We start from the raw sequence: 26747 nt of genomic DNA, 5'->3' as shown, positions 1-26747 counted from the left end.
AATAAATGTATTTTCCATAAATGGGTTTTGTTTTCATAAATAACTTTATCGTTACACCCGTACTTTTCAAACTTGATTTTAGAATAAAATGTGCGCAGATTATGCGAGAAAACACTGTATTGGGGAAAGGGTATTAATGAACCATGCACCTGTTGAAATCACTTTGGCACACAGAAAATTTGATAAACATGTAATACATTTGCAAGAATAGTAAAATTCTGAAAGAGCAAAAAAATTTACAGGCTTAAAAAAAAAAACAACTTGCCACAATAATACTGTAGTTCTTAAAGTGAGAAATGAAACTCTCAGCAGTAACATGTCTGAAACTGTTTGCCACCCAAAACATCATGGTCATAGCTTAAGGAAACAAAGATTAGTGAATTAGTTATAGTTGAATGACAGTAAAGCAAACATTTTGAACCCTGAGTCAATTTCAACTGAAATCTTAAAGCACCACATATTTTATCTTGCATGAAAAGAATTGCCTATTCCATCACCCTGCGCACTCTGTTCGCCTTTGGTCTGTGGCAACCTATTATCAGAAACTGCCGCAGTGTTACGATTAAGCAGGTAATCCAAGTCGTCGGAAATCCTGTTCAACATGCAATCAATGTCTTCACTTTCGGCTTGAGGCGTTGACTCACCACCACTGTTCGTTTCTTGCACCAGATTGTTCACACTGGATGGCGGGGTATGTACACCCAAGTCTGTTTCGTCACCTGTTGTGATTCGATGTGGGATCTCTCGGGGCTGGGGTGTTGCAGGCTGAGCAAAGTTGGTCTCTGGCGGAGGGGCATTTGCGTCTGGGCTGCACGGCTCCACATCCACACTGCACAGGATGATGGCAGGAATCGGCTGTGACATGGCGGCAGGGGGCACGCCACACCCGTGACTGGTAATGACGCCAAGCTCCACGCACACCTTTGTAACCACCGTCTTATCACCAGCGGGGCACTGCTTCGGGGAAACCTCGACGGTACCCAGGTACTGGAAAGACCCAGACTTTGCAACAACGTCCTGGAGGTCAGGGTCGTCCGTTTGGCTCCCGAACTCTTTACGCGGGGAGTTGGTGAGGTCCCTGGCTATGAAGGAGCCATTGACACTATCCACGTAAGTCTCCACTGTGCTGGGCGCGAGGTCGGGTAATGGAGCCCGGGTATGTCTGGAAAAAACCCAACCTTATATACACACAGACTGTAAGAATCGTATTATAGAGGAGTCATAGTATAACCCACTAGAGCTTTTGAGAATAAAATGTTTGAAAACCCAAAATGAATATTAAAGACTGTAACCGTGATGCCACTACCTTATGAGGGACTTAATGCCACAATTAAAATGCAGCAGACAGTACTGCAAGGCCAGGGTATGGTGAAATGACAAAATAATGATCAGAGCACACTAAAGAACTTAGGCAGGACAGGTGTTTGCGTCCCTTGTAGTCTGTCCTTTGGCTGGTTACCATTGAGCCACATTAAAGCATGTGTTTACTAACTAAGGTTCATACATTATTAAACCCTGTCTGTTGCAGCAATAAGTAATACTTACAATACCATTACTGGTAACATAATAACTTTGTACAACATTATGGTAAACCCAAGGATATAAAAAAACTGACAGCTTAACTGGGTCTCTAGAGTTGTTGCACCTTTGATATAATACATGACCTTGAATGATGTTAAGAATCCAAAATGCAATGACCTAAGACTAAGTCAATTAGTATAATAATAATACAGAAGAACAAGCAAATGTTAAAGGCTAGCTGCTGAGACAGTAAATATATAAAGACAACATATTGACAGGTGAAACCAGTGATGAAACTAAACTGATAACCTAGATGATGGAACAGGCCAAAATCAGACCTATATGACTAAACAATACAGTGAATTCTCGTTATAAAGCCTCAACTTTCATTACTAAGTATAAAGGTACATATATTCACCTTAAAACGTAGGATTTTTAAACATAAAGTAGTAGGGGATCAAATGTTACATTAGTTTGGAAGCAAATATTTGTAAAACAACAAGAATTAAAAAAAAAAAATACTGAACTTAATACAGTAGCCTAAATTGTAGACCTACATACACAAAATGACAAAAGGGGTTAAACTATTTGGAGATACGTACATTTATTTAGAGGTGGGATGATACCACACTTTCAATACTCAATTCTGTATTGTTTTTTCAGTTCGATACTCCAGGGAAAAATATTTTTCCATTAAGTAGGTAACAATTATTACAAATAAAATAAATTAGTTTTAAACTACATAAATTCCCTCTTTATTACAAAAATACAAACAACTTTAAAGACTTTATACTCAATATAAAAAAATAGAAGTGAAATAAAACTACCTTCAAGAGAGTTAGCCCTGTATTTTCCAGTTCACTTTTTTTTTACCGCGAACAAATGTAAAGATAGCGCTCTCTTAAATAAAATTGCCGCAAACAATGATAGTTCACGCTGGTGGCGCCAATTTACGTCATTATACGACTGCGCCAATTGAAAACATTCATAATATTGATACAAATCTCTGGTACTTACCATACACGAGACGAGACACGTACTTACTCTATGATGTTGACTGTTATTACTAGGTGTGTCATTGTTACTATTGCAACAGATTTGCGAGTGGAGTCAATTAATGTGAATTTTAAGTGCTCGATATTTCTACAATTTTTTTTTCCCCCCCCAAATTTCCTGTGAATTCAATGTCAGAAGTGTTACTTACGAAAAACGTAACTTCTTGGACATGAAACAAAAACAACTTAACCTTACTTTACCATTGGCAAGTTGCAGAAACGACTTATAATTTAATCTGATGCAAGCCTATTGGTTATCATAATTACGGCTAATAAGCTGTTCTAGTACATTAGCACCCCTGTCATACACTTTCAACGGAGGGCACAAAAATGGTGTATGATGCGGGAAAGTGTATGAAAAGGGAATGGCAATAGTAAAAAAATTTTTCAATCTAGCATACCAGCACAATGTCAGATTAAACCTAAATACATAATGTGTAAATAATTGCATTATATTAATGAAAGATATGAATTCATCATTATATATACATATAATTAAACCACCAGAAATGTAAAATACAGTCCATAATCAAGTAAAGCTGACATGAGAAACAGTGGCCTTACAAAATGTTATGAAGTCCTTTCTTGGAGGGGGGGAAAAGTCACCAGGCCTAACTTAGAAATAATAAAAAAAAAAAATTAGGCTATTGTAAAAAGAATATCAGAATTTTTTGCTTGTTTGTTTCATTTTACAAACAACTTTATACAACAGAACAATTTTCAATAAAATTTTAATGAGAAACATAAAATACAAAACAATCCGATCGTAAGAAAACCATAACAAACTGGTATATTCAGTTCAAAGATTAATGAATGCATAAAATATTAGATCCGTGCCTTGGGAAAGCGTGTGCACCATTTTCATAATCATTAATAGTTTGCGCCACTAGTCTCGCTTGGTGCTGGCCATAGATGCTACTAGCGAAGTGCAGTCTTCCTTATATTATCCATATCTATAGTGCGATAAAGTTCTTTTGTTACGTTTGCACAGGTAAACAAAGAACATTTTTCAAAATAAAAGCATTAAAATGTAATTTATCAGGAGGAATATAACAAAAAATTTTTGTGAATTTTAGGACTTTTCCGCTTCGTAAAAACGTATGAAATAGGACCTTAATGAATTTATAAGTGTATGTTCCGGTAAAGTAAACCATTGTAAATATAGTACTTTCGGCAGGACCAAAATTAATCGGCATATGACACGGGGAAATGTATGAAACGGGAACGTATCATCGAGGTTCTACTGTAGTTGTACTTTTTATGATGGCGACTCAAAACTTGGCATTCCGGTATCGGAAAAATGTAGCAAACTTACAGTTTCGATACCGTCAAGTATCGAAGGTATCGAAAATCCCATCACTACGTTTATTGGGATAGAATTTTCTTATCTCTTAGGCGAAGTCTCTTGGGACCAGCAAATAAAGAAGACTGTTTGTACAGTTTAATAATTTTTCCTGATCTTTTATTATTGTGTACAAAATCATTCATTATTGTTGACAGTATAGTGGGTACAAAATCATTTATTATTGTTGACAGTATAGTGGGTACAAAATCAAACGACCGTGTCATTCTGCATTTTTCCTGCGTTTGTGAACTTCTTTTAAAATTTCCACTTTTTCCTTAAAAGTGAACTGCTTGTGTTTATCTTTTTGGCCATCCATCCTGATTAAAATATTCAATCAACAATATTGTTTGCATCGCACCACGTCAAACCTTGCATGCATAGATAACCATAGCGCCGCATTAGTAGCGTGCGTTGCGACATTTCTGACCTTCATGGCAAAACAATTAAAGCGTGACGGCCATGTTGTGACACCAAATAGTTCAAAACTTAATTTATGTAGGTTAACATAATTGGATTTTCTATTTAGTATATACCTAAGTTAAATAATTATATTATATTTTAACGTCCGTATCTGTGTTAATTAAAATGTGCTATTAAACACATGCCAACAAATTAGATTGAAAATGTCAATGTTACAAAGGATTTCAACCACCACTTTGGAAATACTGTTTATGTACAAACATAAATAAATACCTATATGGCTGGTACTGTAACTGTTGGAAACTGTTGAGTTTCATTATGCTACTGCATGTTTTTTTTACAAGAAACTAGTCTATAAGATGGGCGCCATCTTGTGCTATAGAACACTCAAAAACATTGGTCGTAACATGTTGCAGCCAGTAACTACTGCACAACCCAAAAAAGGTATGTTTACCTAAAAATCAGTGTATCTGTATCTAAGGCGACCCCTTTGTTTTGAATTATAAATTATGGTAAAAAATGTCATCTTAGATTTGGGTAAATACGGTATGTAAACGTTTGAGATTACCCAGACTCAGTCATGAGCAGTCCTTGGGCGAGTTCCGCATCCTCGGCTTGCGTGTGACTGGACCATGGGGGAGCTCCTTCCACCTCAACGTCTCCGTCCTGTTTGGCAAACACTGCGAACAACAACAATTGTTCACACTTTGGCCCACTATGCATTAATGTGAAATTGTATAATTTAGAAAAGTACAGAATTATAAGAAAGGAAAATGGAGAAGAGTAAAAACATTTAGTGCAACACCTATTTCATGAAATGCTGATAAAGCATTCACTGCAATCAACATCAATCTTAAAGATACACCCAAAATAAAACGGTGTAACGTTTTTGATTGTAAAATTAAAGGGTTGAGTAGATTCTTCGAATCCGATCTCAATTTTTTTCTTTAACGTGGTTCAAAAATATACAGTCAAACCTTTCTGAAACGACCCCTCACGGTTCCCAAAATAGGGTCGTAATAGATGTTCTCTGAAATTTTCAGTTCATTTCAACCGCTACTCGCTAAGAAACCAGCCGTACAAAATGGCAGGATGCTGTCACTTACAATGCTAGACGGCTTTGCTGTACACCCACTTCAATTTTCATGACAAGTCCGTCGCCCTACAGGCCACCTCTATAAAGAAAATATGTCAAAAGACAGTTTATTTTTACTGGTTAGTTTACATATACGTTTTCTGGTTTCCGTGATTAAAAACACTAGAACCTCGAATTTAACGAAGCAGTGATTTTACGAATAAATTCTCGGGAACCGTCAAAAAATTGGACATTTTGACCAAAATGTGAAAATCAGAAGAAAAAACGAAATGAAAGATTATTAAAATCTGTTAATTTTAACACACAGCGTATTTATGTGTTGCCTTTAATACTTCCAATAATGTTCATGTAAGAATAACGGGACATTTCCTTTAAAAATATGGCAGCTGTAGGTTCTGCAACGTGAGTGGGCACACAAGAAGCTTGCCCGGCTGGCAGCAGCAGCAGCTTCATGATGCATAAGCTCACCCCTCCCTCCCCTTGTTAACATTCTTCAAGGCTAGCTCATCCCTCCCAGACACACAAACCATCTAGAGTCCTCTCTTATAACACCCCAACTTCGCTTCCCTTTTAAAAACCTTCAGTGAGAAAATGCTCATTTCACCCTCCCTTCTCCCGTAAAATTGGGCTATTATGAATGGTGTAGGGATGGGAAAACCGATTCCCAATTTCATCGATACCTACTGATTCTACTTAAATAATTAATAATCGATGATAAAAGTCGATTCCGCATGTAGCAAATAAAAAATCATTTCACAACATTGCAAATCTGTCAGATACAATTATTTAACGACTTTGAGTGGGGTTATGACTGACTAGACACATGTATAACAGTCATATTTCCCCAAATAAACTATATCTAAATCTTGGGTCGATGTTATACACAAGTCAAAGTACAAAAATTCTTTATAAAACAATTATCACTGCGTATTAGAAGGGACCTGTTCTTTTCGCGATCAAACGACGATAAACGCGAAATCGCCACGACACAGCGTTTTTCCCACGAAATTTAGTATTAAAATGCGAAATCGCAATGTTTTTACAGGAAATTTAAATACTGGGTAAAAGACTTATCTCGTCACTGGTAAACAAACACCGCAACATGGCCACCACTGAACATTAATCATAAATGCACTAAAGCAAACAAAAGCTTACACACGCTCACGTTATAATGTTAAACCCAAAAATATACTGTAAAAATACGCAAAACTATGGCGTTTATTTTCCTTTCTGGCATAATGTTTGGATAGATAAGACAAACAGGCGAAGTTTTAAAGTCTACGCACACCGCTCGGGGCACTGACGTCTGCTTGAAACAGCGACACCATATAAATACAAAAGCAAGCAGATTGGGCGAACAGTGTTTGGAACAGCCTTACGTGAGTGGCCATCCCACGTCAGCTGGGGGCGCTGGCATATAGTTGGAACAGCGTTGTAGTATCAAGCAGATGATCGGGTGAACCAGTTACCAGGATCTGGTAACTAAGGGACCTTGGGAACCATCTTTACTTCGTCACCCAGCCGTAAGGGGCAGCCAGTGGCGTAGCCAGGATTTGTGTATGGGGGGTGTTAACTTAACGCCGAAATACCACAATCAAGTACAACACTTTCATTTGCTAGTTCTCGCTTAATTTTGTTACTGTTTCATTACACAAATTTGTTAGTTAATTTGTACCCTTCTCTAAGTTAGGCAAGTTGTATGAAGGAAAATAATTTATACTACTCAAGGAAAGCTTAAATTTTTTTTTATAGTTTATTCCGTACTACAAAACAAATTTTAGATTAGTTCGACCCCTTTGGCATATGAGCCATTAACTTCTAATGATGTAAACATTTATGTGAGTTAATGTTAATAACTTAGTTGTGTACTCAAATTTGATAAATATGAATTTATGATGTATGCTACATCATATATGTATTGAAAGCTGAAAAAAAAAAATGTTGCAAATAAAATTTGAATTATTTAATATTAAGTTAACTGGGTGAGTATAGAGTATCGAAGGATTTTTTAAGGAATCGATAATCAGGTATCGGAATCGTCCCATCCCTAGAATGGTGTTTTAATGCAGTGAGGGAGGGGTCAAAATATATCACTTTTCACATCAAGTTCGAGTTCAGTCATCTCTGGCAAGGAATTTACAAGCTTTAAAACTTAAATATACGTAGAATCCCACTGATACGACCCCTCACGGTTTCTGGAAAAACGGACTTATAAACGAAATGGTCGCAATAGAGAATTCGAGCCAAATTTTACCCTTCCCTCCCCCTCAAATACATAAAACATTGCCTTTTTCCGTATATATTTCATATTTAAATAGTCTTATGATGTAAAAATGACAACTTTTTAAATTCATATTACAGTATTTAAATAGCACGATATCTCCCGAAAAAAACAATACCCTAGAAGCAATATTGGAGCTCCCGTTGCCGAGGAAAAAAAAAAAAAAAAGACAATTTAGTGTTGAAATGATAATAAAAAAGTTAAGTCTCTTGCGGGCTGTATTAGTGTGGCGTTTGAAAGGTTGCGTCCCGTGACAACGGGTGGTCTGGCGGCGCTTATCGCTCTGGTCTATCCGGCTGACGTGCAGGAATGCGAGAAGTAGGGTAAGCACGTGTGTGTGCGAGAGAAAGAAAGTGAGAAGGGGGGGGGGGGGGGGGGGGCGGCGGCGGCGGCGGCGGCGGCGGCGGCGGCGGCGGCTGGCGACCAGCAGCATCGTTAGCTAGCGAGAGAGTGACGGTAAATGAATGTCGACATTCACTGCTTCCGCTTGCTGCAGGGCTCGCTCTCTCTTCACCTTCTTTATCTTATCTCTCACCCACTTGAAACACCTAATCCGGTATTGGCTAGTATGGACAGTCTAGAGGAGTGGTATCTATTTTTATGCCTGCCTGCTTACAGTACAGTACTTGCCAAGATAAACGTGAACACACAGCGCCCAACAAAGTGTAACAGACTTGTTTTTCAGCCGATTTTACTTAAAGTTTCCACGGTTCCTCAAAAATCGGTCGTATAAACGGAATGGACATCAGAGGGGGGTCGCATTGGCGGGATTCTACAAATGTATGTTAATAGCAAGGGTCCAATGAAAAGGAATATACCGAATAAAATCAATCTTCTGTCACGAAACAAAGCATAAAACGGCCAAATGCGTGGTTGCTTCGTTATTGCTCGCGCGAGAGGTGAGACGTGGAATGTTAGAAGAAAGATAAATGCGGGGGAGAGAGAGACGGCAGCCAGTGTGGGGAATGCGACATTTTTCTATCAACCCAGGGGAAAAAATAATTTCTTGAGCTGTCAAAATAAACATCGCTGCGGCAGTTAAAACAAGTTGGTGCTCGGCAAGAGAAACGCAGTAACACGTTACTCACCACAATAAAATGATTTTCGGCAATTTTTTTCACGGTTCCTCGAAATTGGGGTATAATAGAGAGGTGGTCGCAATAAAAAGGTTTTACAGTAATATACAATCTTTTTCTATGATATCAGAAACATTAGCACAAATTAGACGAAACACTTCCAACAAGCAAATGTCTTAGGACGTAAATTGGAAAGAATGTAAGAGATTTATGGTTATTTTCAAGCGTAACTAAATAATAATATAGTAGAACCTTATTTTTCATGTTTCAAGGGACCAGGATAGAAAAAAAAAAAATACCAATTTACTATAATAGAACAGGCCCACTTTGAAAACAATATCCTGTACATTAAAATATACAAAAAAATATGCAATTTTTATGAAAATTACTTGATCATAATGTACGTAACTATACTTCAATCAAAACAATTCAATTTTTAACACTTTATACAAGTATTTACACACACACACGTAGCCTACACTTCACCACTGGCAGTATTTAAATATCACTTTTTCAGATGTTTTGCCCTATTCCTCATTTCTTCTGTTGGCTGGAATTCTGCCATATTCCTCCTAGAAGAGATATGCAACAAAGCATTTAGCATTGGCGATTCAAGACATGACCTGTGCACCGTCTTGATAAGGTTGAGCTTACTAAATATCCTTTCCAGCCCTGCATTGCTGTGTGGAAGAATAAGCATTGCCTTTGCAAATTTACAAAGCAGTGGAAAACATGTTTTCCCATCAATTTCATACTGTGACACTTTATGCCAGGCCTGCCACCAAATTAGGTTCCTAAATCCTCTTCACACATTTAAAAATCCTGTAAAATTTATAGCCATAATTGACATAATTTATTTTTCGTGGTAATTTTAAATATACATTGCACTCCAAAACAGAATTTAAAAAAAATCAAATGAATAAAAAAAAAATTTTAATTTTGCCATTTACATTACAAAACTAATATTTGGTATCACAATAAAATGAAAAGTAATTAAAAAATTTCTCTTCAGTATAGGCTTTGGTGCTTTTCTTATTTACAAACTATAAATTAGGCATGTGCGAGAAAGACTTTTTTTAATTCGAAACGAGATCGAGAAAGCAATTTTAAAATTCTCGAGAATCGAGTCGAGATCGAGAAATCTGTACTTTAGTTAACAGGATAATATGATCCAAAAAAGTAAAACTCAATAATCTGACAAACATACATAATTATTCAATAATTTTATCAAGTATCCACAAAATACGATGAATGAAACATTAGTTTACAAAGAAAGAACACTCTAGTGGCTAGCCTAATTTAAGGTCTAAAGCGGCTATTTAAAAACACCAGCTTTTCAACATTTTCAGCCAACAAATTTTCACGCCTAATGCTCACAGTGTTTCCAGCAGTACTAAATAGTCGTTCGCTTTCAACTTGTGTAGCTGGTATTGCCAGATACCTTCTTGCTACTTTAGCCAGAGCTGGAAAGCGTATCTTGTTGTTTTTCCACCAGGTAAGTGGGTCACCGTTCCTTGGAATTACATCTTCACGTAAATATATTTTTAGTTCTTCCTCCAGACTTGATGATTTAGTCCTAACTGATGATTGTGATGTCTTCTTCAACACTTCAAAACTTGACCACAGTGAGCAAGTCTCTTTAGCTTCAGTCACCTGCACCAGTTCTGGTTCAGGACGATAATCATTTTCAGGTTGCTGATGTGAAGTGATGTATTTCGTGCACAACAACTTTTCATGGTCTTGCAATATCACAGTCTTGAATCTAGGGTCAAGCGCCATTGAAAGAAGATCTTCTTTCACACAAGAATATGAAGGAAATCTTGATTTTAAACCTCTTTGCAGTGATTTAGCAAATGCAGTACCAGATTTGCATTGGTCTGTTTGGACATAGTTTGTAAGCATTGTTTCAATTCCATATATCAATGGGATTTTTGATGACAGTGTTGGGAACTTTGAGTAACATAACTCGGTTGTGGCCTCATCTATTGGTTGCAAAATATGTGCAATGCTAGCAGCTAGTTTCCACTCACTAGAGGTGAAGTTCTCCACTGCCATGCTCTCTCCTAAATCAGCAGAAATGGGCACCTGCTGCTCAACAAGACGTGACAGCATGGTGTATTCACTATTCCATCTAGTTGGCACCATTGGCAGTAGCTCGTGTACAGGTTTGTTTAGCTTCACTTGAAGTGCATGCAGCCTCTCACGAGCAACATTACTGTGTCGATAATGGCCAACAATAGCTCGTCCTTTTGCCAAAAGTGCTGTAATATCATGTTCATTTTTTGCATCGTGCAGTGCCAACTGTAGTGTATGTGCAAAACACTGAACATGATGAAATAAGGTTTTCCTTATGGCACATTTAAGGTTTTTTGCATTGTCTGTTATGACATAAACTGGGACTTGATCAGTTGGCAAATTCCATTCTTCCATTGCCCCTACAAGCTTTGCATGTACTGCATCTGCAGTATGTGAGCCTGGAAAGTGGTAATTGCCAAGAATATGGCATTTTAATTTGAACTCTTCTGTTAGGTAATGGCCTGTAAGCGAAATGTAGCTTTCATGTCTCCTAGATGACCATGTATCGGTAGTGAAAGAAAGCGACTCCAGACCATTGATGGCATCTGTACTAATTTCATTACAATACATTCAATACAACTGTGGTATAACCGTCCTTGAAAATGTTGTTCGTGAAGGATTCTCGTAGCTAGGTTCTAATTCGTTGATTAGACCTCTGAAGCCATGGTCATCCACCATGCTGTAAGGTTGAAAATCACAAGCCATCATGATAGCAATTTTTTTGTCTATTTGATTTTTCCTCACATCGCTGATGCAAAGCTTCTGTTTTTTTGCAACACACTCAAACATTGAAAGTTGTCGACTAGAAGTCTTCTTTTCTTCAGCAGTTATCTTGTTGAATTCTTTTTCAGCGGCTGGATGTTGTTTCAAGTGCTGCAAAAGTCCACTTGTCGAGCATGAAGGCGTTTTAATAATGTTTTTACACAATTTACATTCGCCACCTTCTTTCTTTTTTAAATAAAAGTTCCATATTGTGGCCATTTTCCGTTCTTTTTTATCCACACCACTAACACTTTCCTCCATCGCACTCAACTTTACTTGTTTTCGGTTTGCAATTACAACTTTACCTTTACACTCACTTAACAGTTTATTTGCCTACTGTCGGATGTAAACATATGTTATTAACTCCATAGTATATACAGTTTCCTTGAGCCATGGACGGTACTTGATCATGAAAGTCTGAACATTCACCACTATTGATATGTCACTATCGATACGGACCGCAATTTAAACATCATGTTGCTTGTTATATACTGCTGGCCGTGTGTATAACCTAAGGCCATAAAACAAAATGCAATCGCGGAAGAATTCTGCAGTCATGTTTATATTTTTATTTTTTACCGTACCGTTTTACGTTGATACCCGATATTGATACCGAAAATGATTTATTTTTAACTTTAATGTTGGTTTTATTAACGGAAAATAAATATTTTCTTCTGTAGTTTAATGTGATAACCACAGCACAATTCATTGTTTACGTTTACCGTTTCATCTAGTGACTTGTGAACGGAAGTTGTTCGTTTTTAACTTTTTAATAATTTATCGTGTATACTATCGTAACAAGTATAATTTATTTTATTCGATCTACGTTACGTTGAAGATATGCTAATTATTTCAACACGCAACGCAAAATGCTGCCTCAATATATTATATTACCTAACCTATTTCTTGTTTACAAAATTCTCGAAAATTCCGAGCCAAAAAAATTATCTCGAGACGAGATCGAGAAAATTTCTGTCTCGACTCGTTCTCGATGATGCCGAGACTCGCACATCACTACTATAAATACATCCATACAACTGAAGTTATTTACAAGTTTAAAAAAACAAATGTATTTCACATCATTAACTAGCTACTTTTTCATGTTCTGTGCTCTTTTCCGCATCTCAGTGGGCTTGAAAGCCAGACCTGCAGATGTTCTTATTCTGCAATGCAACAGCGCATTTAACATTGGTGATCTGTGAACAGTTTTAACCATCTTGAGATTGCTGAAAAAACCCTTTCCACAGCAGATTTTCTCCAGTTGCAGCATCACTCAAAGCCATTACTTTGTACAGATGAGTTTCAACAATCTCAGATGGAAAGAACCTTGCTAACACTACAACCTGCCTAGTGATTGTAACATCAGTTGATTCATCAATCATCAGTGTGAAAAATTGTGTTTTCATTGCATAGGTAACATAATCTGCTGATGTACCCAAAGATTGAAAAATTATCTGGCTAGTTTTAGTGCGAGAACAAGGAAAGTTTCTTGCAATTATACTATCTGGAAACATTTGCGAGACAAGTTTCGTGAAATTATCACCGAGTTTCACAGATAAATTGTTTTCACAAACGAAGTTCCTCCATAACAGTTCCGCATCAATTATTTTATTTGGTTTGGTTACAAAACTCGTCAAAGAACAACTCTGATCAGCAGCTCATTGGTTTTCCGCATGAACTTGCGTCCAAGCCGCCCTTTGTCACGTTCAGTTCCGAGTTGCAAGTCGAACAAACGGCGGAAAATTCCGTTTTGCCACGCTTCAACCATTTCAATTCTTGCTCCCATTCTTTACGATAACTCTGTTTATAAAGTGACCTGTCCGGCGAAGCCTTTCGTTTTTCCTCCATCACAATCGGCTAAGACCAAAACTACAACTTAAATCACGTAAGGCTGGGTTCACAATTGGAAAAATAACAGTAACAGTAACAGTAGGTCGTGTGCATAGGATATGAACGCCATGTTTCCTAACCTAACGATTCACAATAGCAGAAATTTGGTCGTGTGCATGGGAGCGAGGTTGTGCGCACAGGAATGAAATGAATATATTTTATTTCGGTCGTTTACGCATGGCACTACAACCAATGAGAGAAGAGCAGGTTGTTGTTTTGGTGGGACTAGAAATATGTTTATATTTATTAACCATATTGTGGTAATAAAATGTCGATATAATAATAGTATTATCGTTATTTTGAAAGTTAATATGTTTATTTACTAACACTGCTAACAGATGTCGCACAGTTCACGAAATTTCATTGGCTGAAATTAACAGTAAGAATTCAATTGTGAACCGATTTCGCAGTTCGCACAGGTCGTATGCATGACTTCCTATGCACTCGCTTAATTTTTTTTAATTGTGAATCCAGCCTAAGAAGTTTGTAAACAAATGCCGCACCTAAAACATTGTAATGGTAAAAAAAGACCAATGTTCACTGACGCCATGACACTTCTTAGCGTTTGTTGAGTTAAACAAAAAACATTTCCCCCGAAACCATAGATATTGTATTTTTTGTTTGTTGAGTTAAACGCTAAGAAGTGTCATGGCGTCAGTAAACATTGGTCTTTTTTTTACCATCACATTATTTTAGGTGTGGCATTTGTTTACAAATTTCTTACGTGATTTAAGTTATAGGTTTGGTCTTAGCTTGATTGTGATGGAGAAAAAACGAAAGGCTTCCCCAGACAGAACATTTTATAAACAACTTTATCGTAAAGAATGGGAGCAAGAATTGAAATGGTTGAGGCATGGCAAAACGGAATTTTCCGCCGTTTGTTCGACTTGCAACTCAGAACTGAACGTGATAAAGGGCGGATTGAAGATGCAAGTTCATGCGAAAAACCAACGAGTTGCTGACCAGAGTTTTCTTTGACAAGTTTTGTAACCAAATCAAACAAAATAATTGATGCGGAACTGTTATGGGCGAACTTCGTTTGTGAAAACAATTTATCTGTTAAACTCAGTGATAATTTCACGAAACTTGCCCCGCAAATGTTTCCAGATAGTGAAATCGCAAGAAACTTTCCTTGTTCTCGCACTAAAACTAACCAGATAATTATTCAACCTTTGGGTCCATCAGCTGCAGATTATGTTACCTAGACATTGAATATACAATGTTTCACACTGATGTTACAATCACTAGGCAGGTTGTAGTGTTAGCAAAGTTCTTTCCATCTGAGATTGTTGAAACTGATTTATACAAAGTAATGGCGTTGAGTGGTGCTGCAACTGGAGAAAATCTACTGTGGAAAGGTTTTTTTTTTGGAATATCAAGATGGTTAAAACTTTTCACAGATTGTCCATGGAATCACTAATGTTAAATGTGCTGTTGCATTGCATTGCAGAATGAGGACATCTGCAGGTCTGTCACTTAAGCCCACCGATGAGATACGGAAAAGAGCACAGAACATGAAAAAGTAACTAGTTAATAATGTGAAATACATTAGTTTTTTTTTTTTTTTAAACTTGTAAATAACATCAGTTTTATGGATGTATTTATAGTTTGTAAATAAGAAAAGCACCAAAGCCTATACTTAAGAGAAATTTTTACATTTCTTTTCATTTTATTGTGATACCAAATATTAGTTTTATAATGTAAGTGGCAAATCCTAAAAATTATTTACATTCATAGGATACTTTTAAAATTATGTTTTGGAATGCAATGTATGTATATTTAAAATTACCATTGGAAAATAAATTATGTCAATTATAGTTAAAAATTTTACAGGATTATTAAATGCTGTAAAGACCATTTAGGAACCTAATTTGATGGCAGGCCTGGCATAAAGGGTCACAATATGAAATTAATGGGAAAACATATTTTTCACTACTTTGTAAACTTGCAATGCAGGGGTGGAAATAATAGTTAGTAAGCCCAACCTTATCAAGACAGCACACAGGTCATGTCTTGAATCACCAATGCTTTATTACATATTGCTTCTAGGAAGAATATGGCAGAATTCCAGCCAACATAAGAAACGAGGAATAGGGCAAAACATCTGAAAAAGTGATATCCAAATACTACATGTATGCGTAAATACTTACGTAAAGTGTTAAAAATTGAATTGTTTTAATTTAAGTATAGTTACGTACAATATGATCCAGTAATTCTCATAAAAATTCCATATTTTTTTGAATTTCTTAATATACATTATTTTTCAGGATATTACACATTTCAACCAAGGATACTGTTTTCAAAATGGTGGCAACCCTGCTCTAGTATATTTGAAAGTTATAACATGCTAAGTAATAGTAAGCCAGCAACACAACTTACATTTGAAAAGGCTGTACGATGTTTTAGAAGTGTATTTGATCTGGGAAGTTTCTTTGAACTTTATCCGTTTGATTAGCTGAATACAAACAGGTGTCTCACTTTTCCAGATGTAACACACAAATATAATGAATCCCTGCAACAACCATTATTGTCAATAAACATATTTATAGTATTAAATATAAGAGGAACTAGACACCAGGTGAATAACAATTCCCATTAAACACAGTGGTTCTGTTTGGCGGGCTATGTGAAGATTCTACTCGCTCAAACCGATGTACTAAACTCTGTGGCCAATCAGGTTAGATTTACAATGTTATAAATAGATTAAAACATTGGGGATGGTTTATCACATCAGGTCAGCATAACCACATTAGAAACATTGTACTCGTACTAGTGAAGTGCGAGAATGAAAACATGGCCAGGGACAAACTCATAAGAAATGTAATGTTATAAGTAAACTGTCAACAACAATACAAATAAAATATATATGTGGAACTTATTTGTGTATATTTTATTATTCAGAGCCAATAAAGATTATAAATACATACTCACCAACATAGCACTCGACAAGCTAAACAGATAGTGGTATGTCTTAGCATGAAAGTTAATGTAGCAAATACTGGATGTAATCATGAAGACCATGGAGGAAAGTATGGTTGCAGCTCGATTAAGAAATCCTAATCTGAAAAGAAGAAAACAAACAATACAATACAATCGGATATTTTGAAAATTAGCGCATTTAATAAAAAAATACAAATTTTTTTCAATTAATTGTAGGGACACTATATATCAGCAACCCAAAATATAGAATTAATTCAACACCTAAATCACAAATAAAAATATCAGAAAATATACGGTTTTACAAGATAAATACAACAGTAGGACTAAAGGTCTCAAAGAAACAACCCAAAAATAAAGATAATTATCAAACAAAAACGATCCTGCACAAGAAATATTGCGAGGAAACATAATAGTATACAACAGTTAAGTAATTAAAATACAACAGAAAATAAAATAAAGTCCAAATTCACAGTAAATTGATGTAATGCCAAATACACTCCTGCATAGTTTTAAGTCTAGTAATAGTTAAGAAAGTGAATTTAGACACTAAATAAATTTCATTAGAGGTTTAATAATTGCAAGATATATAAAAACAATACAAATTCATAATGTACACCATTGTAAATTCAGGTTGACCCTTAGTAGTAAAACCACAATGGGGGATTAAATGTCCAGAAACAACATAAAGAAATACCTAATATGTCATTGATTTCAATGGGTGCTGGGAGAGAGAAAAGTTTTCAATGATTAATAAGGATCTGACTAGTGAGAAAACAATTCATAAAATTTTACAGTTAGATCTTTCACCTGTGAAAAGGGAGGGAGGGGGGAGGAGAGGGAATCATCTTGAGCCTGCACTGATATCCCCTCCCTCTTACTGTGCAATATTAAACTAAAAATTACTCTAAGTTTGTTGCGGTGCCTAGGGTACAAACCCTGTTTGCCCCCAACCACCCCACTTAGTTACGTTCCTGATCATGAACAACAATAACACCAAGTGTCGAGTTCTGCGATGGGGCCTCCCCCCCCCGTACCTGCAGGCGACAGACTTGTTCTCGTACGCAGCCTTGCGGGAGACGAGGCGCAGGCGCTGCGCCGCGACGCAGAACAGGAGCGCGAACAGCAGCGCCATGACGGCGGCAGCCGTGACAAACATGTTGAACACGACGGTGCCGATGAGCAGCCACCAGGAGGCGAGCGGCCGGCCGGCGGCGCCGTGCGCCAGGTGGCCCGACACCACCGCCAGCACGGGCAGCACTGCAGTCAGACAGACAACATGTCCGTGTCCTCCTGCTTCCGATGGATACCGTCTAGTCAGGGGTGTGTTCCCTGAACACGGGCACTAATTAGTTAGTGGAGAAGTCCCTTGAGTGCTTTCAAGCCTTGTTACCGACCATTATTGTACATCACTGTAAAATGGTAAAAAAAAAAAAAAGCCAAAATTATTTAATACAGAAAATTGTATATGAAGGAACCTTTATTAAATGTATAAAAAAAAAAAAAAATATCCAGAATTGGTTTGCTAGATATTTGTATACACCATGTATCTATTTTAAACTTGCTGGGTAAATACAGTTTAGATGATAATGCATTTGTCAATAAGCACTGATTGACTTTTACAATTCGTGATAAACAACACAAAACACTAGAGTCAAGTGTTAAGGTTTAATTATTTCACACAACTCAAGTATCGGTGACAACATAGAATTGTCAGGAAATGTTGATTTACTGGGGGGGAAAAAATGTCCGGCAGGGAATTTACCTAGCTGAAATGATGGGGTGCCAGGTGAGACTGGATTGCATTTAATGATGTAGGAAGTATAGCCCAAAAAAAAAAAAAAAAAAAAAAAAAAAAAAACTTATCCCGATTGTTTTAAAGTAAACATAAACGCAGTCAAAATCACACTTATTTGGTGAACCAAGCATGGGCCTCTCTGGTAAGTAAATTTAGGGGGGGGACATGGGATGTAAATATATTTGGCAAATTGTTCAGGCCGGGTGTAAATATTGAATTTGAATTTCCCGCCCGCAGCGTTGGAATCGTGGTTGGAATCGTGACGTTGCTGCTCCCACCCCATCTTGTGACCAGTTCGTTATCGTTTGTTTTTCGCTTCGGTAGGTCGGCCGTGCGCGAAAGTAGAAGTTTGTGATTATTAGTAATTATACAGTCCATTATGTCGATTGAGCCCAGACACAAATAGAAGTAAAAATCTCCAAATAGAATGTATTATATGTAATGATAATAAAGTTAGATAAAAACCACGCCTTGTCGCTTTTGTTAGGTTCTTATCGAAACAGCATATAAATTTGTCCCTGTATCCCCTCCACAAGGAATTTTTGGAGGGAACATGTCACCCCCGCCAGAGAGGCCCATGGAACTAAGTATCATGAAACCTTTTAAGTGCGATTTTCTTTATAAATATAACTGACCGACCCGGAAACGCAATTGTGAAAGACGCGGGGAAAAGACAACTGGTCCCGGACCGAGTGCTCACCTGTGATGATGCTGGACACTGTCTGCTTCAAGCACCGGACCCTGGACAGCTGCACCACCTCCGTGTACACGACGAGCACCTTGCTGAGGTGCGACGACATGCCTATCAGCAGGAGCACCTCCAGGCTCGAAGTGACGTACGGGAAGTTGCCCTGCCGGGACGACGGTAACCGACAGCTTAACACACTGTTACATTAACCCCCCCCCCCCCCCCCCCACACCCTAGATTTTGATTGGATTTGAAAAATAAAATCGAAAAGTACATAAGTGTTAAAGTCAGGGGCACAACAACAGGGGGGAGGCAAGGGTATTTTGCTCCCCCTCTGAAACCTTTAAGTGGGGGCAAAGAAAGTGCTGTTTAATCAATTTTTAGCATAATAAAACTGCTTAAATAGCACCATTTTCCACCTTGAAATACGAATTTTCCCGGGGAAGGACCCCCCGACCCCCCGCTTCAATAGGGGGGGGGGGGGGGGATCGATGATTCTTTATAAAAAGGTATATTCCCCCCCCCCACCCCCCTCCCTTTGGAAATTTTGTTGTTATGACCCTGGTTAAAGTGTTATGAAATAATACCATGGTTACATCTTGTCACATAAATATTAGAAACATAACATTACTTTCAAAACACACCATCATATATGTTTTATCAACATTCAAATTCTAAAATGGTTCATGTTCATTGTGTGTTCTGTTTTGTTTACAATATCAGTCTGTCAATAACATTGGCTTCTAGTTAGTTGCCATTTAAGTAAAACAAATACACAATACATTCCAATGAACATTAATAAATATATTATCAAACAAGACATAATACAAAACAATTAAATTATGCTTATGATAGAAATCTCAATATACAAATCAACAAATATATTTGATGTGGCCACTTTTCTGTCCGAGGAGAAAGTTTACCTTTTTTTAAGTCCACACAAATCACACATTGATGTTCACGATACTATATGTTCTCCAAGACCAAAGCTATGGTGCTATATTTTTCTTTCGTTGAAGTTTAGTGAGCAATTGGTATTGAACCGTATGTGTTCCCATTGTTTGGAAGAACACATTTCAAGCTTCACCTATCAAAAAAATTCAGTTACAAAATCCTTAGCACCAAAAATTTTTTTTTTCTTGTTGACCTGTGTTTGATAATGTTAAAAATTATATTTAATACTATAGGTACTCTTTTTATGTGTACTGGCTAAAACATTTGTGCTCTACGGTGTGCATCTGTTAACAGAACACACCGAAACAAAAAAACAGCAGTAACACTGCAGATATCGTACATTAGTACAAAGTAAAGAGCATGGAGTTAAGGTACATGCTGTGACAATGTTGAAGTCACTTTGTTACCCGTCTTCGGCATATTGTTCCGTAAATGGTGTTTGATCAAGTGATGGTGGGTAAGTGTGGGGCGTCCAACCAGGGACGTCGGAATAGGGGGGGGGGGGGGGGGGGTGCAGCAGGAGCGAGTCGCCCCCGTGCTGTTATGCATAAGGGAGGGGGGGGGGCGAGAGTAGCATTTCGCCCCCCCCCCCCCTCCTTTTCCCAGAATAAATGTTTGGTCCTAGTAGTATTTTTCTCAACCAGTAGTTACAAACATTGCATTAGTGATCACATTGATTAGAAAATCAAATTTATGATTATCAATATACTGTAAAATGAATGCAAATTCCTAGATGGTATTTTATTTAAATTGTACTACATCTACTGTCAGAGTAGAATTTAATACATACTACGTCATCAAATTCTTGGAATAGTATATTTAATATTTTGGTTCGGAAACTCATTAAATAGCACAATTTTGCATCTAAAATTACAAATTTTTCCGGGGGGAGGGCCCCCGCACTAGGACCGAGGCAAGTGTGATACATCTTTTCGCCCCACTCCCCCCCCCCCCCCTCGTGAAAACGTTCAGACGTCCCTGCGTCCAACCAATACGGCGCAGACCATGAGATGATGTGGGGGGTTACCACGTAGTCATGCAGACGTGGGGCCACACGCCTCTCACCTTGGGGATGGAGTCGCGCACGGCGTAAATGAACACGCCCATGGCACCCGACGTGGCGGTGCAGCACTGCAGCTTGAGGTACACGATGCAGCTGCGGTGGCGCCACCAGTAGGGCAGCAGCAGCAGCAGCGTGCCGACGGTCTGCAGCAGGCAGCAGGCGCAGCCGAGCAGCACCACGCGGTGGGGCTCCCGGTCCCGGTCTGCCCCCGCCGCCCCGCCCGCGTCCTGGAACAACGTCGCACTCCTCCAGTCGCGCCCAGACGCAAGACATGCAACACTGCTCAGTGAAACCTTTGAATATATATACTGTATAGAAGTCGCGAGCGGATAGGATTTACTCTACGTTTTTCAGGAGCGCATGATGAGCAGCTTGGGAACTTCACCGCTGCAGGGCGCTGCCGTAACGCCCTGTATCGTCTAAGGTTGTCATTTGCACGTTAGAGCGCAGCAATGTCGCCCGCTGTCATTCCCCCCGCACCCAACATTCACTGCAGCTCAAGGTCGTTCCACGGGAGTTTGTGCGTCACAAAACTGTAGGGATGAGAGGTGGGGTAGAGGGTGGGTGGAGGACAACGCGTGTTTGAGGGAGGGTGGGGAAGGGTTGTTTGAAGAGTTCCGACACTTGGTCTGCTGGGGACCACCACAAGTCGATGCCCTAGTGATGGTGGCGATTGCGGCGAATTAACCAACTACCTCAAACCGTATTAGAAATTTTAACCTGGGCTGGCGACTTCTATACAGTATATATATTCAAAGGTAAAACATAATGGTGTGTATGTAAATGAATAAAGTAAATGATTTTTTTAAATTGTGAAACCAACAGAGTTTTTGTAATTCAACAGCCTAGAAATGTATATTAGATCATACATGGCATTGATGATATCTATCGCTTTTCTAACGAACGCTACGGTGACTCTTCCTTCTGAGGTGCATTGCATGATTCATTTAATCAAGCCAAACCAGTGTAAACTGTTATAGTGCAGAAATGTTGCCTCCGGTAATACTAGAGATGGGCTGAACCATATACCACTGAATCACTAGTATTTGAAAGAATGGACAGCAAGACGGGGAAAAAATTTTCTGAAGGAAATGTAGTATATCGGACCACTTTTAAAGCTTATTAGTATTTTTGTTGGTAGCTTTTTTTAAAACATTCAAAAGATATTGTAGGTTACATTCATAAATGTAAATTAAATATAAACCTGATAAAGTTAATTTGTGAAATGCCGTAGCCAGGTACTCCTCTTATCTTCTTGCATAGAAATTTAAGTTATGGTTTTGCTTGATAACTGAACATTTATATTTTGACATATATACTAGCAGACCCGACAGACGTTCCCTGTTCAAATGTTGTTAATCCAAAATTATAAATTTGTTTTAAATAAACTATAAATAAATAACTTCACAATTTTTATACATACGTACTTTATTTTCAAAGAGGCGTTCAATACGTCATAAGTTGCATAGAATAAAATGAGAGCTGACAATTTAAAATTGAAGGTTAAGTTGAGTGATATGGAATGCACATGTAGGTATACACCATTAAAAGTCATAAAAAAATTGTGTAAAATACTCATTTCGATACTGCACAATGTATACATATTTTTAATTACATACACTTTAAAATGTTATTTCAATTTTAATGAAATAACAGTAAGCTACGATGCAAGCAACTGATATGTGAAAATGCAACAAAATATAAAAAGTCCTAGAATCTGATTGCAGCACCAACTATCGGGTCTGACTGATATTGCCACTAGGGGAATCGTGGTAAGACAACGCATGGCTAAGCATGTACCTATAGGAGCATCGCGGTAAGACAGCTAATCAGAGGTACTTGGTTCCACGCTTAAGCATCCATCCAAGGGGAATCGCTGTAATGCATACCAGCAAGGGTGCAACGTGAATAAAGACTGTAAGTCTCCCTACGAACAATCTTCTGACTGTATTATGTCGAGTGAGTAAACGTGGACATTGTAATTGTGTGCATTACCGGATTAACTGTCATATTGTTTTTTCGCACTTTATTGTCAACCCGCCGCTACCTCCAAGAGAAGATAGTACAGTAAAACCTCTTACAACGAACTCCTTTATAACGAAATCCTCATTAGTATAACAAATCAGTTGTTTGGTCCCACCAAAACGCCATATAACCCTATGTATTTGTACCTCAAAATAACGAAGTATTTTTTCATATTTCCACCAAAAACCCCCGCTACAGCTAAAGCACAATTAAAAATTTTCAAAAAATCTCCTTAGAATTTTCATAGTTATACAATTTGCTTCATTAATATTACGTTTCGTTTCGGTAAACAAACACAAATATTCCCACATCTTATAATATTGGCTGACTTTGACCATGGAACTATTGACGTACTGATACGCACTTCGAAGCTAACACATTGCACCACCACTAGCGGGGAAAAAAAATTCACTTCGATTAATCGATGTTCCGAACATCGCCAAGAAAATTTGTCACAAATCCCACCTACAAAAGTTACATCTGTTTCTGTGGAAATACAAAATTAAAAAAAAAAAAAAAAAAATCTGAAACGCGATTGCAGCACAGCCTACCGGATCCAATTGTGAACCTACACCATCCAAAATTAATTAACTAAAAATTTTTTTTCTATTGGATGAAATTGTGATGGAAACACATTATTGCAGCCTCTAAGGATTACAATTATTCTTCTGAAATAATATCTCTGTCTGTTGCAGCCTCTAAGGATTACAATTATTCTTCTAAAATAATATCTCTGTCATCTTAATCATAGCAACCTAGGTACGTATGTTATTCTGCTTATCGTTTTTTTTCCCTTTAAAAAACTGAAAGCGAGGGATACCTGAGTAGCGTATGCCACACTTGGTTGCACTCGAGGAGGGTCTGCCGCGCGTACGATACTCGGAGTGACTACGTCCCTGTGGACGAGAGCGCACCTGCGCGGCCCGGGAGGTGAGCAGCACGGCGTAGGCCCCGGGCCGCGAGCAGCGACACCGCACCGCCCCGGGGTCGGAGCGGCACGCGTCCAGGTCCCAGGGCCGCGAGGCGCCCACCAGCTCCGCCGCGGCGCACCTGGGCTCCCACCCCGCCGCGTCGCGCGGCCGGGGGAACCGCTCCAGCCGCAGGCTGGCCGAGAAGGAGGCGTCGCCGGCTTCAATCCTCCGCCCGTCTCGCCGCAGGTCCACCACCGCGACGTGCGAGTGTATCTCGTAGTGCAGCTCCTGGGCGTTGCTGCCACACACCGGAAAAAGAAATCAGCCCATAGTACATGCTTGGTCTGAGGGTGACGAAAAGTGTTAACACGAACACGTACCATTTTGAGCTTTTTGGCAAAAAACAAAAAAAATTGACAGGAGCAGCGCATCGTGGAAAACATTCATACACTTGTGCACTCGCATACACATTCTCGTACAGAAACCGGTTCACTTGCACATGTTTTAAAATATTTGCGCACCCTGCAAAACTTCCTATCCCCTCCCATCAGCAATGTTTCGCTTTCCAACACCATGTGGCTAGCGTGCACACTTATTTTTGTTATTGAAAATGGTGCAACATCTATATATGTTAATAAAAGAGAGAGTTCGCCTTGTCGGTCTAGTGACATCTGACACATGGAATCTCTCAGGAGGCGTCTGTTTGCACCTCGAAGAGATTTCTTCTAAATATGTCTTAATTTTGTTTAGCGTGTTTTCTCTATCATCCCCAAGGCAAGGGATACTGCTAGGGATGTGCGAGTACCCAATATTTTCGGGTACGGTTCGAATCCACAATTACCCGAACCCGGAATCGTTGTACGTCCATGGATTCGAACAGTATTATGAATATTCACAAAAGTAATAAATTAATTTAATACGGCTCAAAAATACTAGCAGTAAAAAATAATATTAGGCTACTATTACGTAAGTATTTATAATATGATGTATCAAAGAAAGATATGTAAATTAAATAATTAACACAGTGACATTAAAAGAATTAGAGATTTCGATAGCTTAAAGCTTAAACTATAATTACGAATTTCGTCGTATAGCAAACTATAAACTAAAAACAATTACAAGCCTACAAGAAAAAAAAGTCTTAACTATTTATTTGAAAAAAAATGGTTTTGTTTGCTGAAACGTTTATAAAACTGAGATTTCCTTGTGGCGTGCAGTTTATTACGATTGAGTTGGAGAATCGAATATGTTTTGGTTTTCATATTTTAAAGTGTTTATTATTAATTAAGTTTACATAATTATAAACATTTCAATCTCAGTGTAATAAATAATTGCCAGTAGTTACAGCTAGAAAAAAGAAAACACACATTTTTAAATTAATCATTATTCTGTGCTTAATATTCGGAATCGGATTCATATCTCAAATACTGCCAGGGATTCGATTCGGATTCGAACCGAACTGAAAATCAAGGATTCGCACATCCCTAGATACTGCATTGTTTTTCGAAACTCAGGTTCATTTTAAAAATTAATTTTCATATATATTTATGTAATCTATTTACATTCAGGGTGCCCACGAGGAGGGGCATGAACCCATAATGAGCAGTGCCTGTAGCACATGTTCATCAAACTAGTACTAAATAAATGGATACGATGGTGTGGGTTCGTAGGACCGGATGATGGCATGGGAGAATGCCACCATTTAACACGGAAGGACCAGGTTTGCAACCATGTTCTATAGTAACGGAGATGGACTGACAAAGTGATACACGTCGTGGACTGGAAAGACAGTTTTCCACATCCGAAAATTCCTTGACATGGTTTGGAAGCTGTAATCAATGAGCCAACATATTAGATTTTTAATCAAATACGAATAGATACGATTTATTATATTTTTTGAGTGTGATACAAGCAGCATTAATAAAATAAAATAAATTATTGCTACAAAAATTAATATAAGCATGAATTTGTGTATTTTAAGCACACAACAATGTTTGTTTTTTCTAATTTATTAATTTTCATAATCCACTTGGTTGGTAAATTTTGTTATTTAGTAATATTGTCGGCAGGCATTGCTGTCATGTGCCAATTGTTTGCTTTTACTTACCCAAGTCTCAGTGTGTTCCTTGGAGGAAGAAACTGCGACAGGTTCCTGTACACTGCCATCGTCACGGTGATGGTGCCATTCTTCACTCCTTGGTTCGACGGCCCGATGTAGACCTCAAGTTCGTCTGTCATCCACTCTGGATACCTGAAAGGAAATTTTTGTCATCAGCGAAGAAAGTTTCAAGCCGCAAGCGTACTGAACTACACTGCAGATGTTAATTTGAATTACGGGTGTACTGATTCAAGTATGTGTTCATTCAGACTGCCCGATTTAGTGCTTCTGGTAAATAATTGCTTAATAGGTATTTGTAACATTTCGGCGACCATGGTAGAGTTAACTGTGTGAACTACATAATGTGAATGTTGTTAACATGTAAAATATATCACAACAGTAATTGAATATTACTCACTAATTTATTAACTATACTAATAATTAAAGTTGCATACATTAATTAGTAATTCAGTACTGAAACACCACTCACTATTTTAAATAGGTTGCTTCAAACTTAAAATCAAAATGACTATAACGCACATGCCAAGCAATTGTCTATAGTGCTTGACCTGGTTCATACACAAGTGGGGGAGGGGAGGTTGAGTATATATCTATCATTCCCACCAACAAAAAGAAATGATTGGAGTGCAAACAATGAGCAAAGTGGTCTATCCCCCACTCCTCACGTTCCTCATTTTACAAAATGAAATCCTGTATAAATGCTCCTGTTTGCAAAGTGTTTTGCAGTTTT

At 38.1% G+C, this 26747-nt stretch overlaps 2 protein-coding genes across 2 annotated transcripts in view; one reads left to right on the top strand and one right to left on the bottom strand.

Moving 5' to 3' along the window:
* The window catches only part of LOC134538687 (meiotic recombination protein SPO11), a 33861-nt gene extending 33016 nt beyond the window's left edge, over positions 1-845 (top strand). The window contains exon 9 of the mRNA XM_063380114.1: positions 765-845. The gene's annotated coding sequence lies outside the window, so the exon portion shown is untranslated. The remainder of the gene's footprint in view (positions 1-764) is intronic.
* Positions 179-26747, bottom strand: part of LOC134539008 (uncharacterized) — a 308737-nt gene continuing 282168 nt past the window's right edge. The window contains exons 17-25 of the mRNA XM_063380672.1: positions 26006-26149; positions 23902-24196; positions 20965-21189; positions 18958-19108; positions 17497-17719; positions 16454-16583; positions 15902-16034; positions 4910-5021; positions 179-1162 (exon numbers count right to left, since the gene is read on the bottom strand). Of these exons, the coding sequence (XP_063236742.1) occupies positions 463-1162; positions 4910-5021; positions 15902-16034; positions 16454-16583; positions 17497-17719; positions 18958-19108; positions 20965-21189; positions 23902-24196; positions 26006-26149 (2113 nt within the window). The 3' untranslated portion in view covers positions 179-462. The remainder of the gene's footprint in view (positions 1163-4909; positions 5022-15901; positions 16035-16453; positions 16584-17496; positions 17720-18957; positions 19109-20964; positions 21190-23901; positions 24197-26005; positions 26150-26747) is intronic.

This window comes from Bacillus rossius, chromosome 14, assembly GCF_032445375.1.
Source record: "Bacillus rossius redtenbacheri isolate Brsri chromosome 14, Brsri_v3, whole genome shotgun sequence".
Taxonomy (NCBI): domain Eukaryota; kingdom Metazoa; phylum Arthropoda; class Insecta; order Phasmatodea; family Bacillidae; genus Bacillus; species Bacillus rossius.
Note: the sequence above shows the minus strand (reverse complement) of the source record. Positions and strands in the feature narration are given on the sequence as shown.